The sequence below is a fragment of the Ailuropoda melanoleuca genome, chromosome 2 (assembly GCF_002007445.2).
Source record: "Ailuropoda melanoleuca isolate Jingjing chromosome 2, ASM200744v2, whole genome shotgun sequence".
NCBI classification, from domain to species: domain Eukaryota; kingdom Metazoa; phylum Chordata; class Mammalia; order Carnivora; family Ursidae; genus Ailuropoda; species Ailuropoda melanoleuca.
The window spans coordinates 33761582-33774628 of NC_048219.1; the positions used below are offsets into that span (position 1 = coordinate 33761582).

Genomic DNA, 13047 nt, shown 5'->3' on the forward strand with positions numbered 1-13047 from the left:
CGGGGCAGAATCTGTGTTGAAATAGCCTGCTGGAGAATTCTGATTGGCCAGCTGGGGAGGAATGACTCAACTTCATGGAATCTTAGATAATCTCGAAGACAAAGGAGATATTGAACATTCTAGTCCAGTCTTATTTATTTTCTAGATGAGGAAAATAAAATCTGCAGAGGGAAATAAGTTCATAGCTTGGATCTTGTTTGGACCCGAAGTTACTCCTCTTTCGTATACCAGCTATCTGACCTCCTTCAGTTTAGATTTCCTCATTTGTGGGGTGAGTATAATAATAGGACCTATCTCATTGATAGTCTGTGAAGAGCCTTGGAGAGTATTTGGCAGGTTATAAGCCCACGGTAACTGTTAGCAATTACTCTTTTATTATTCCTTACTAGTTTCCTTATTTCTGTACAATTATTTCTTACTCTCATTGCCTGGCTTAGAGGGTGGTTTCATTGAGACTTTTTTCCTTTTCAAAAGCCATGGCTTTTTTAAGAATTGAATTTTTGATGAGCAGTAGGGTCTATTGATGCAAAAATATACCTATCCTTCAAACCTTACGACCTTTTAGTTAAAGTAGAATTCAGAACTGTAATCCCTCATGAAAACTAAAATGGAGTACGGCTTCATGAGTGTGAGTCCAGCCCGGAAACAGTCGTTTCTGCCTGGGCTGCCCTCCTTCTTTACTTAAGGAAACACTTCCTTCAGGGTCTGGCTCACACGTGGCCACCTCTGGAAAGTGCCCACAGCGTGGGTTTCTACCACACTTCCCTTCCCTACCTGACTGTAGTACTTCGCGCACTTTGTTGTAATTTCTACATTTCCACTACTTGTCTGCCTGGTTAAATGAGGAGCCCTTTGAGGAAAGGGGCCGTGCTTTATTAGTAGTTATTATTGCTATTATTTTACTTCATTATTTTTATAAGCTTGATGCCGATCTCAGTGTCTGGCATATGGTGTGCAACCAAATATTTTGTTTTATTGCAGGTTTCTATAACTTTATTTATATCACACATAATTAAAGAATATAACAAATGTCTACATGGTGTTTAAACCCTACCAAATTAAATACTCATGTGCCACCACCCATGAGAAAGAGTAATATGAAGAGAATATTTTCAGTACCTTTTAAGTATGAAGGTTTAACCATACGATTAAGCAAACGTTAACTAGTTTCTTGTATTTTGCTTAATGTTCTAGCTCTTGGAAATAATTTTGAATCTTGATTTGGACATGCTCCATCATAGCGTAATATCCTCCCACGTTTATACTGTCTGAAAATATGATAAGCTTTACTGCTCTATCGTGTTCTGCTTCGTTGTTAAGAATATTGACTAAATCAGACCACGGGCAAATCTAGAGACCTTCTTACCGAGTCATAATTACTTTTGGCTGTGGTCATTCAACCCTGTCCCCTGACTGTTCCATCACAAGCATGATTTCTAGGAGAACCTATGTGTATTTGGTATTGAACATATCATAAGCTGTTTGTAGTTGACCACTTATTCCGTCTTCACCACAGTCCTCCAACATTCATATCAATCCTCCTGTTTTTGAGCTGAAGGAACTGAGGCCCAGAAATATGAGCTTGTGTGACATCACCTGGCTAGAATACGGCAGGCTGGAAGAGAATCAAGATAGGTCTTTGACTCAACCCACACTCGCTTCTCCTCGCCCTGTGAAGAGCGGAAAATTTATCAAAGCTTTTTAGAAATGCTGATTCCCTAACTTGTCATCAAGGCCAGAAGGTTTGTTCCTTTTGAATGAGTCTGTGCTGGCTGTGATGGCCCTTGCTCTCTGCCCTTGGGAACCAAAGAAGGATTCAAAGAAGCAATGGTAGCCTAAAAATAAGACCATACTTTGGCAGAGACAAATATAGAACCCACAGAATGTGGTGCCTGGCTGCTTTGCATTTTTATAACCTTGGACATGGAATTAAACTCTCTCTGCTTTAGTTTACACAGCTATACAATAGGAATAGTGATGGAATCTTCCGTCACGGTTTTTATGAGGGTTACATGGTTTAATTCCTATAATATGCTTGGAATAAGGCCTTTAGTAAATACCCAGTCAATCTTGACTGTTGTTGTTTCCATTAGCACCACTATGACTAGGAAATCAACGTCCTGTACAGACAATTGTTATCGGTGGAGTAAAATGAACTCCCTTCTTTGGGTAACGGAGCAGCCTCCAGGCCAAGATAACCATCAGCATGGGAAAGAGCTTTCACAAAAATATCTTTAAATATTTAGGTTTATTGCAAAGAATTAAAGCACACAGAAATATACAAATGTGCTTCTCTCTTTCTCTCTCTCTCTCGTTCTCTGTCAAAACAAACTATTACTTGTTTTCTCCAAGAGCACAGGGTTTAGAAGTGATTGGAAATGCTCTGGGAAACATTTCTGTGTGTTGGTTTCCTTGCTTTAGTCAGATGTCTGATGAGAAGCATGTGCCATTTTAAACAAGTGAGCGCAAACAGGAGTCAGCTCAAAACTTTCTCCCTGGACAGAGCCAGGCAAAGCCTTCATCTGACATTTCTGAACAGCAGACCCTCATCTTCCAATGAAGCTCTGCCGCAGCTGACTCAGTAACAAGCTTAAATAAATTGTGAGATGGGGTGGAGGTAGGGGGTGATGCATAACTTTCCAAAGCAATTTATGTATACAAGTTAAAAATAAAACATACCGTACAATTTGAGGCCAACATCTGCCTGGGTTCAAATCCCACCTTGGGTGGTTACTAACTGTGTGACCGTGGATGTCTTGTACAACAAGCTCTCTGCGACTAATCTATCAAACAGGGCTAAGAGTTCTGGAAGGGAAGGGGTGCAAGGCATAACAAAAGATAATTTGACTTTGGTGGTTATCCATCTACCTGTCCAAACACTGGGTCCTAAGTGGTTGTGAACATGAGCTATTTTATTGACCCCAAAGCCACTCTGGGGTGAGTAGTGTCTAGGCCCGGCATGTGATAAATTTTCATGGGCAAAGACAAAGTGACAAAAATGAAGACCATTTAGTGTTTGCTCCTTCTGGCTGCAACAGTCTCCATATCATACACACAGACACAAACACACACTTACACACACTCATACATACTAAGTAACTTCTGTGTATGGATTACATCTTAATTCAAATATTACCTCCTGAAAGAAGTCTTCTGTGACCCCCTAGACTAGATTAGGTACCTCACCTATTTGTTCTTATAGTACCTTTTGATTTTCATTCATTTATTTATCACAGCTTATAATTATACATTTGTGTGATCTGATTAATACCTATCTGAGGTTGCCCAATGATTTGTCCCATTTGCCTAGAACTGAGGGGTTTTGTAGGACACAGGACCTTTAGTGCTAAACGTAGGAGATTCCTGGCCAAATTTGAGTGATTGGTCACTCTCATCTGTCCCCGTCTGAAGACAGAATGCTTCTTGAGGGCAGGGACCATGCTGTTTTGTTTCACATTCATTGCCAGTGCCTGGCACAGGCTTGTACCACATCAGGAATTCAGGAAACATCTGTTAAACCAATAAGGAAATGAGTGACTATGTCATTATAAGCCAAACTGCCTTTTCTTGTAGAAGTCTTACTTTTTTCCCTGACATTCTTCTTATTTTAGGTCCCTTTTTATAAATTATCTTTATTTCACAAAATTTAAAGTTGACGGTGTTGTTCTCTTGCCTTCCCTCACTTCCTTCCTATTTGAGGGTTGGAAATCCTAGTGATTTGAGGACTCACAAGTTTAATGAAAAGGGAACTGGAATAGTGCGGGTCAAGACATTTAAAGAAAGTTTGTTCCTGTGCTAAAATGCTGAACTACAAATTGCATGAGGGCAGAAATCATGAATATTCAGTTCAATTCTGTATCCCCAGGATGTGACATAATACCAAGCATATAATAAGGGCTGAATAAATATTTGTAGGATAAATGAATGAATGGATTTTCTACCTGTCCAGAAGACACATGGGAGTAGATGTGCTGGCCTCACTTCCTTTTCCTCCCCACCCTCTAACTACACCTCTCCACAACCAGAAATATGACTTCAGCATGCATCCCTACTAGATGGATGAGAAGCGTGTGCCATTCCAGATGAATAAACACATGGTCCATCCTTGTCTGTCCTGGTTCATGTCTTGGTATATGCTCCTAACACCTGAAAGGACTTCTGTAGTCTGCTACAAATACGTAGTGTCTTGAATCCTAAGAGCACTTCTTCTTCACCTACACAGCTTTGTTCAAGCCATTCCCTTGACCTAGCATGCCTGGCTCAATCCTGCATCTAAGCAATGTCCTGTTCTCTAAGACCATTCACGCCTTGTCCCTCTGTCCCTCCATAACATTCTATGTTTTCTCTTTATCACCCGTGGACCACACTTATCCTATTGTCTATTTTACTTGCCTCTTTGTTTGTCTCTTTGCTTGTAGAGCTCCCCTCTAGATGGGTAGCTTCTTGAAAACAGGAACTGTGTCTGATTCATCTCTGTATGCCCAGCACCCACGAGAGGGAGATGACATGCTATTAGTTGTGATTAGTAAGTGTTTGTAGAAGGAAGGAAATGTATCAATTATCTCTTACCACAGAAGTGCTAGGTGACAAACACACAATCTTAGTGACGTACAACAAGACATGTATTCTTGTTCACAGGTCTACCAGTTGGCTAGGTGATTCTGGTGATCTGGGCTTGTTAGTGCTGGTTGACTAGGATGATTTGCTGATCACAAGCAGGGGGAGTGGGAGAGGAAGAAGCAGGCTCATAGCAGAGGAGCCTGACATGGGGCTCGATCCCATAACACCGGGATCACGCCCTGAGCTGAAGGCAGACGCTTAACCGCTGTGCCACCCAGGCGCCCCTTGTTTGCTGTCTCTTATATGTGAGACGTCACTTGGTACATTTGGGCTGACTCAGCTCTGTTGCTTATCCTTCCATCCAGCAGGCCACTCTGGGCTCTTCTTGCAAAGGTAGAGAGCCAAGAGGAAAAATAGAAGCACACAGTCCAGTTGAGGCCTAAGCCTGGAAAACTGGCACAGTGTCACTTCCATCTCCTTCTGTTGGCCAAAAGAAGTCACAAGGCTGACCCAGGTTCAAGGGGTGGGGACTCCACCTGTCAATGAGAGGAGCTGCAAAGTTGCATTGCAAAGGGGTTGGATACACAGAGGGTAGAAAATGGGGAGCATTTTTGCAATGAGTCTACCACAGAGAGGGAGCCAGCAAGGAAATGTCTCATTAGTTTCTTTCCAAAATGATCTCTTTTGCTGCCCTGACATCTGTATGAATTTCTCAGGAGGGCTTCCCAAGACGAAGCCATGCCCTTCCTTTGGAAGGAATGATTTCCTTACTAACGAAGGTATTTAATGAGAAGTTGAATTTCACGGTCATAGAAACATTAGATGGGAGGAGGTTAAGGCTTCTTCTAGCCCTAAGCGTCAGTTATTTTCATCTACTTTGCCTCTTTCTTTTCAGATCAGCAAAGACCCAATTTTTGTACCAGGTGTCTGGGGCCCTTATTTCTCAGCCATGGTCCCTGGGTTCTGGCTGAATGAAGGTGGTCAGAGCGTTACTGGAAAATTGGTAAGTTGATGCTTTCTCAGTATGGGTTTAAATGTTCTTATAGCTTTGGCCAGCCTATTTTATCACACTACCCATATACCCAGTATCTGGAAGATTTGCAGTCTCCTAAATCAGAAAAAAATAGCTTTCTCTTAGTATACAGCCTAACATATGGTGCATAGGCAGCATGCATTTGGCAAAGGAATAAATGTTGGTCCAGGCAATGATGACTAACCCATCTTGTCACCTATCTTTCACACAAAAATCCTTTTTTTTTTCATGGCAATGAAAGTGATATTCTACTTTATAAAAAGGACCATGTAATTCACCAGCTGAAATCCTTCAGTAGTTCTCCATAGCCTTGGGGATATCATTCAGATAGTTTTCTGGGTACATCATGCCTCTCATGGTCCATCCCCTCCAGTCCCACACATGTACTTGTCACTGAGGCTAGATTACCCTAACCACACCTTCCCCATGACTTATGTTATTCTACACTTATGCGCCTTTGGATATGTTTCTTTCCCTGCTCAGAGAGCTCTGTAGCACTTGGTAATTATACTTGTCCTTTAAGACACAATTCTACTTATAATATCCTATTATTCTTATTGGTTTACTAATCTGTCATTTCCAGAACTCTGTGAGCTCCTTAAAGGCAAGGGCCATATCCTACTTTTCTTTGTGTCCAGCTCAGTGCCTTGTTCATAGAAGGGAGTTGATAAAAATTTGATGAGTTTATGGGGTTGTCTAATAGGGAAGATGAAAGACCCGTAAAAATGAAATGAGTACTGTACCAGAGGGACAAAGCACAGAGTTGGCATAAAGCTAGGTTAAAACAACTTTCTGTGGGGGAGAAAGCATTTATGCTGAGTCTTAAAAGGTAAATAGAGACCAACCAGGCAGAGAAGGGTAGAGATATTCCTTAAGGCAGAAGAACTGGCATAGGAACAAAGATATGGGAGTGAAAAATAACAAGGCATATTTGAGGTGATGGCGTGTAGTCCAGAGTTTCAGCTGTGGCATAAACTGTTCTTAGAAGAGTGACTTACAATACAATTTCAAGAGCTGGGTAGGGACCACATCATAAGAAGTCCCTGGAGAATGTGCTACGGAACTGATCTCTGTCTGGTAGACCAAGGGAGAGCAGTGCAAGGTTGGAAGAGTGGATGCACATGTTCAGATCTCAATTGTGCAAACTCTGGCGAGCAGCTGTGAGGAAGAAGGCCTGAGGGCACGTGGCTGAAGGTGGGGAGACCAGCTTTAGTCTGTTAGTCCACAGACATAAAGCCATGCAGCTTGAATGAGGATAGTGGCAGTGAGAACTGAGAACTGAGATCAGGAGATCGGCAAGCCTTGGAGCAATTCCACTGGATTCCATGGAAAGCAAGGGAGAAGGAGAACTAGGCTCAGTTAGCTAATCTCACATCATCTGTTTATGGTCTCATTCCCATACCAACTCTTCCGTATGTTCAACCGAATGATAACTGATCAGATCCGAAGCTGGCCGTGGATACCAATCCCCATTGTTTCCATTTCTTAGTATATGGCTATCTTATACTTAGCCACCTCAAATTCTCTTTCAAAGTCACTGGAAGCAGAGGTGGGTGGCTGGCTTCGAAGCCCGTGTTCTGTGCCCTTGCTCTTGTGCAGGCTGCAGAGAGGTGTTACATGAATGAGACCTCCGTCAGGCCCTGGTTTTGAGGAGCTCATTGTGTAGTAGGGAAGCTCAGTGCCTATAAAATAACGAACATCTGATCGGTCTTAGTAACCGAGTGCTAGGGAAGCTGGGAAGACGACACTGCTGTGTGAAGGTGCCGGGGGACTCAGGCTTTGCCTTCTGCTATTGAAATGAGTGTCGTGTGTTTACACAACATTTAACTTAAATATCCATTCCCTTTCTGTGACATATTGAAAGCCCATTACTGAAATATAACCTGTTTCAACCCTGCATCATAGTATAATCACCCTTCGCAGACCCAGAACTCATAGATGACACAGTCCAGAGGCTCTTTTTTTTTTTTTTTTTAAACAAGGATAATGATCCAGTAAACCAACTCTTTGTGCAGGATGCATTGTCCACGAAGCTGTCCGTCAACAGGTTTTCAGAGACTTAGTATGCAAATTGAACATCTGTGTCAGTCTGGAAATACTTTTCCCAGTATTTGGCTCAAAGTTTGCTCTGTTGCTATGGATATAAGCCATCTTTGCCCAAACATCATGACATATCTTTGTGGATAAGAATTGGTTATGCCTGTTTCAGGAGGCTGAGTTTAAATAAAAAATGTGACCTCTTTTTGGCCATTAATAAAATTTTCATAATAGTCTACTATGACTTTTGACAGGAGTCATGGGAATCGTTGGCCTTTCTCTAGTTAGTGATTTTGCGCCGTCACCAAAGCCAGCTGCACTTGGAGCTCCACTTTGGGCAATTCTACTTATATAGTCTCATTGACCAAACAAGCAGGGCTTGATTGACCTGGGGTTATAGAGCGTGAAATCCTAGGAAATCCAAAAGCTAGCACGATGGGCAAAATCTCAATCAAGAACAGAAGAGACTGCCCAGTAAAGCAACAGTCCAGTCTAGAGAAGGCAAGCAAAGAGACGGAAACAAGCTCTAAAATAAATGAAATAAGAATAATGATGATAATAATAATAAAAATCCTACTTTATTGAGAATGTTTTTCTGTGAAAAGGATTTATATATATAATCTTATTAATCCTTGAATGATATTCATAATAATAACAATGCCTCATATTTATCTTAAAGGCTTATTTCCCAGTCTCGATGCCAAGAGCTTGGCATATACTATCTCATTGAATTCTCTCCAAATCCCTATGAAATAGGTGCAGTGGTTATACAAATACACAGTTGAAGAATGCGCACTCAGGGAGGCAGGCACAGCCCAGAGGGGTTCCTGATACACCACCAGTGGCATTTTTATGTGGCTCCTTTGCTGTTTGTCATTCCTTTCCATTTACTTATTCTCGTTAATTCTGTCGTGAAATTCTGATCTCTGGTTTTACAACACATTGTTTTCACATAGGACACCGCGAGAGGAAGTTGCGTGTTTTCTATTCATTGTTTCAAATACACACAGTCACAAACATATACCATCTGAAGCAGAAAACAAGAGAAAGGAGAGGAAGAGGGAAGGGAAGGAAGAGAAAGAAGAGAAGAAAAAGAGAAGAGAGTAAAAATTACCTAAACTCTAGATTTGGAGGGGAAAAAAAAACCTATTTTGTCTGATTTTTACAATTAAAAAAAAACAAAGATCTTCCATCCCAAAGCAAATCCTTCATTCCAAGTATGTGAATAGCTTGGTACTGGGAAAAAAAAAAAAAATCTCCATCTGGTTAACTTCAGGATGAAGGAAGAAAATAGAATAGGTCTTTTCTGGCTCTGGACCTCTTGCAGTTTCATTTGACTGAGCTTTGGATTCATTTTTCACTCGTTTCAAGCTCATGCCACTGATACTCATTTCCTTTTAGAAGGGCACATGCCTCCATCCCGTGGATGATGGATTCTAGTTGCACCAATCGGGCACCCAGCAGGGATTGCCTCGTGCTTGTCAATACTCTCTCCAGAATAGCTGTGCAAAAAACATTGCTTTTTTCCCCGGACCTTTTCCATAGAGCACCAGCCCATGCAGTCACTACATCCAGATGCTGAAGCTGGTTTCCAGCTGGACCTTGGCCATCGCTCTCTCCAAGCACTCTTGTCTGTCTTACGTTGGAGTCATTTTCACTGGGGGAGGTGTGGAGTAAGGGAGGCTGAGTCAAATTCCTCAACTGCCTCTGCGGTGCCTTTGGCTTTCTGGGATAACTGGGCTTGGGCGAGGGGGTGGGGGTTACCTTGGAATTGTTTTTGGTTTTGCTTTTTAAGATTTTAATTATTTATTTGACAGAGAGAGAGAAACCACAAGCAGCGGGTAGTGGCAAAGGGAGAGGGAGAAGCAGGCTCCCGGCTAAGCAGGGAGCCTGATGTGGGGCTCGATCCCAGGACCCTGGAATCATGACCTGAGCTGAAGGCAGATGCTTAACCGACTAAGCCACCCAGGTGCCCCATCTTTGAATTGTTTGAACCTAGAATTTGAATTTATGAACTTGAGCCCCAGAGTTCTCATGTAGCAAGATGCTGTGTGCTCAGAATTTTAGCATTTGTGCATTGGGAAGCCTCTCTCCCCATTTATCCCCAGTGCCACTCATCCGGGGGCTAGCCTCAGGAAGTCCATCAGTCCTCCACAAGGGGGTGTATGAAGGGATTGGATTGTACACACGTGCATGGATGGAGATAGTGATTTCACCTCTTTATTTGTTCATTCTTTCCATCACATGACAGTGATGACTCTGGGCCAGGCAAGAATACAGTCATGTGATTCCTGTCCTCTAGTAGCTTATCATCTGATGGGAAGGTTGGAAACAGGCCTGATAATTATAAGTTAGAGTAGCACATAAAGTAGATCTCACAACCCCTGCAGCCTACTGAGAGTGTCTGTTATGGGACAAACACTTTCAGTCCCTTATTAAGATTTAGATTCTGTCTGATATGCACAGCATGTCTGTATGGTCAGTGTTGTTATGTTAGTTTTACTAGTGAATAAATAGGTTCAGAACAATGAGGTAACTTGATCAAGATCTTAATAGTTGCAAGTGGGAAAGCCTTGATTCAGACCCAAGTCAGCTACCAGAAGACCCAGATCTCTCCAGAACTGGACCTGACTTTTGTGGAGCTGCATTTTTGAGTCTTCTTACATTTGTCTTGTACAGTCCCTTGAGAAGCAATTATTGTGACTTAGTGTGACTTTGTTTTCAAGTACATCGTAGCAAATTTCTTTGGCAGGCTTTGTAAGGCCATGAGAGAAAAATAAATGTGTGTGTATAGTATTGACAGAATCTATGTGTAGACTTAGGTGTGTCCCCAGCATTTCTCATTGGCTAATTGAAATGACTTCATGGATACAAAGACCAGCTCTGCATAAACAAATGTTTCTGCGTTCCCTCCCACCCAGGCTTGCACTGTATTTTTTGTATACCCACCCGGGTCCCTGCATAGCTCCCCAATTACCTTCTCTCTTCTAATCCTTCCCTCTCTAACTCCTATGTGTTAGTTTGGCCACTCTCACAAACTACCATAGACGGGGGGCATATGTGCAACAGAACTCTATTTCTCACAGCTCTAGAGGCAGGAAGTCGAAGATCAAGGGAGCAGCATGGTTGGTTTCTGCTGAGGATCCTCTTCCGGGTTGCAGAGGGCTGACTTTTCCTTGTATCCTCACATGATGGAAGGGAAAAACTCTGGTCTCTTTGACCCCTTATAAGGGTGTTAATCCCGTTCATGAGGGCTCCACCCTCATACTTACTCACCTCCCAAGGGTCCCGCTTCGCAACACCATCACCCTGGTGGTTAGGATTTCAACATATGAATTTTGAAGGAACGCAAACTTTCCACAACATCCTCTTTAAGGATTGTGGTGCAAGCACATAGATGTGACCCTGTCACTCTTGATACCTCTCCCGTTATCTGTAGTAGAAAAGTCTGAACTCTTCAGAGTGATGCTTGTTTACACTCCATTCATGGTACTGCTCTGAGTGAGAAATAGAATAAATCCGCTCCTCCTGCGCCTCTCTCCAAAAATCTGCCCCCTCATCACGCTTACATTCTAACAAGAGGAGACAGATCCTACAAAAGAAATAAAATGAGAAAGCAATAAGGTTTATTTTATGGTATAAGTCATTAAAAATAAAAGAGGAAGTAGGTTTATGGGTTCAGATGAGCAGTTCGCAATTTTAAATGAGGTGGTTACGGTAGGCCTTTTTGATGTGACGTGCGAACATAACGAGGAAGGGAAGGAAGTTAGGCATTTGGAAACCTAGGGGAAGAACATACCAGGCCAAGGGAAAAACCAGTGCAAAGGTCCTGAGGGAGGATGACCTGCCTGCAGTATTCCAGGAATAGCAAAGAAGTCCACAAACATGGAGCCGAGTGAACCAAAATGAGAGTTGTAGCGAATCAGTTCACGAGGTAATCTGGAGCCATATTATTGGCCACTGTTAGAATTTTGGCTTTTACTCTGAGTGAACTGGAAAGCCACTGGAAAATAATGAGCACAGCACAGATAGGACTTGGTTTTTAAGGGATCATTCAGACTGCTGCCTGCTCTGTTGGGAATAAACAGTGGGGTGGGGGTGGGGGAGATGGAAGCAGGGGCGCCAGAAAGAGGCCACTGCAGTAAAGGAGGTGAGACGTGAGGACGGTGGCAGTGGAGCTGGTAAAAAGTGGTCATGTTTTGGGATCTATTTTGAAGGTAGAGCTGATGAGGTTTCTTGATGGATTGGATGTGAAGTGTGCGGAAGAGAGAAAGGTCAACGTTTTTGAAGGATGGCATTGCTGTCAATGGAGAGAAGATGGATTCAATGTCAGGGAGGCAGGGGGAGGAGGGATTCCAGAATTACAGTTTTCTGACTCTAGTAACTGATACACTGTCTAGGTTGATCCTCAATTATTTGTCTTCATTTTAGTAAAGACCACCATCATTTATATTTTTATTAAAGCCAGAAAATTAGGATTAATTCTTTACTCCTCCTTTCCTTTCTCTGACATCCAGTCAGAAAGTCATATGGATTCTAACTCCAAAATGTATATCACCATGCCATCTGGTTTGTTTTTTTTTAAACCTTCATTCCCAACATCATCGGTCAAAGCACCATTGTCTCCGTCCTAGTCTATGTAAAGTGAATCTTTTATACATAGCATAGAGTTGGGTCTTGCTTTACTGCATTCTTATAATTTTTTATGCTTACTTAGAGTGTTGAAACTATCCACATTTCAATGTGAAGACGAATATTGTTGGATTTAGGTCTTCCATTTTGCTATTTGTTTTCTGTGGTGGTTCTGTTTTTTTTTTCCTCTGTCTCTCCTTTTCTTCCATCTTTTGGAGTATTCAAATATCTTTCAGTTTTCAGAATTCCATTTTAATTCTTCTGTTTGCTTTTTAGGCATGATTTTTTAAATTTCTTTTTTATTTCCTTTTATTTTTTTATTATGTTAGTTACCATTAGTTTTTGATGTAGTGCTCCATGATTCATTATTTGCGTATAACACCCAGTGCTCAATTACAACACGTGCCCTCCTTAATACCCATCACTGGGCTAACCCATCCCACCACCTGCCTCCCCTCTGAAACCCTCAGATTGTTTCCGGAGTCCATAGTCTCTCATGGTTCATCTCCCCCTCTGATTTCCCCCCCTTCCGTTTTCCCTTCCTTCCCCTGATATCCTCCATGCTATTCCTTATGTTCCACATATGAGTGAAACCGTATGATATTTTTCTTTCTCTGCTTGAATTCCTTTTTTAAATGATTTCTTTAGGAATTACATATAATAAATGTCCTAAACTTTTCAATCTACTTAGACTGTATATTGTATAACTTCGTGTAAAATATAAAAGCATTCAACTCTAGAGTTCCCTTTGCCACCCCCAACTCTTTCTGCTGTAGTGATAGTAT

General features: G+C 41.9%; 1 protein-coding gene across 13 annotated transcripts in view; it reads left to right on the forward strand.

The window, feature by feature from the left end:
* Positions 1-13047, forward strand: part of FGGY (FGGY carbohydrate kinase domain containing) — a 414009-nt gene that overhangs the window by 272054 nt on the left and 128908 nt on the right. For all 13 annotated transcript variants that reach the window (XR_004623203.1, XM_034653399.1, XM_034653435.1 and 10 more), the window contains one exon: positions 5456-5563. Coding sequence is in view for 12 of the 13 variants with exons in the window: in XM_034653399.1 (XP_034509290.1) it covers positions 5456-5563 (108 nt within the window). In the remaining variant the exon portion in view is untranslated. The remainder of the gene's footprint in view (positions 1-5455; positions 5564-13047) is intronic.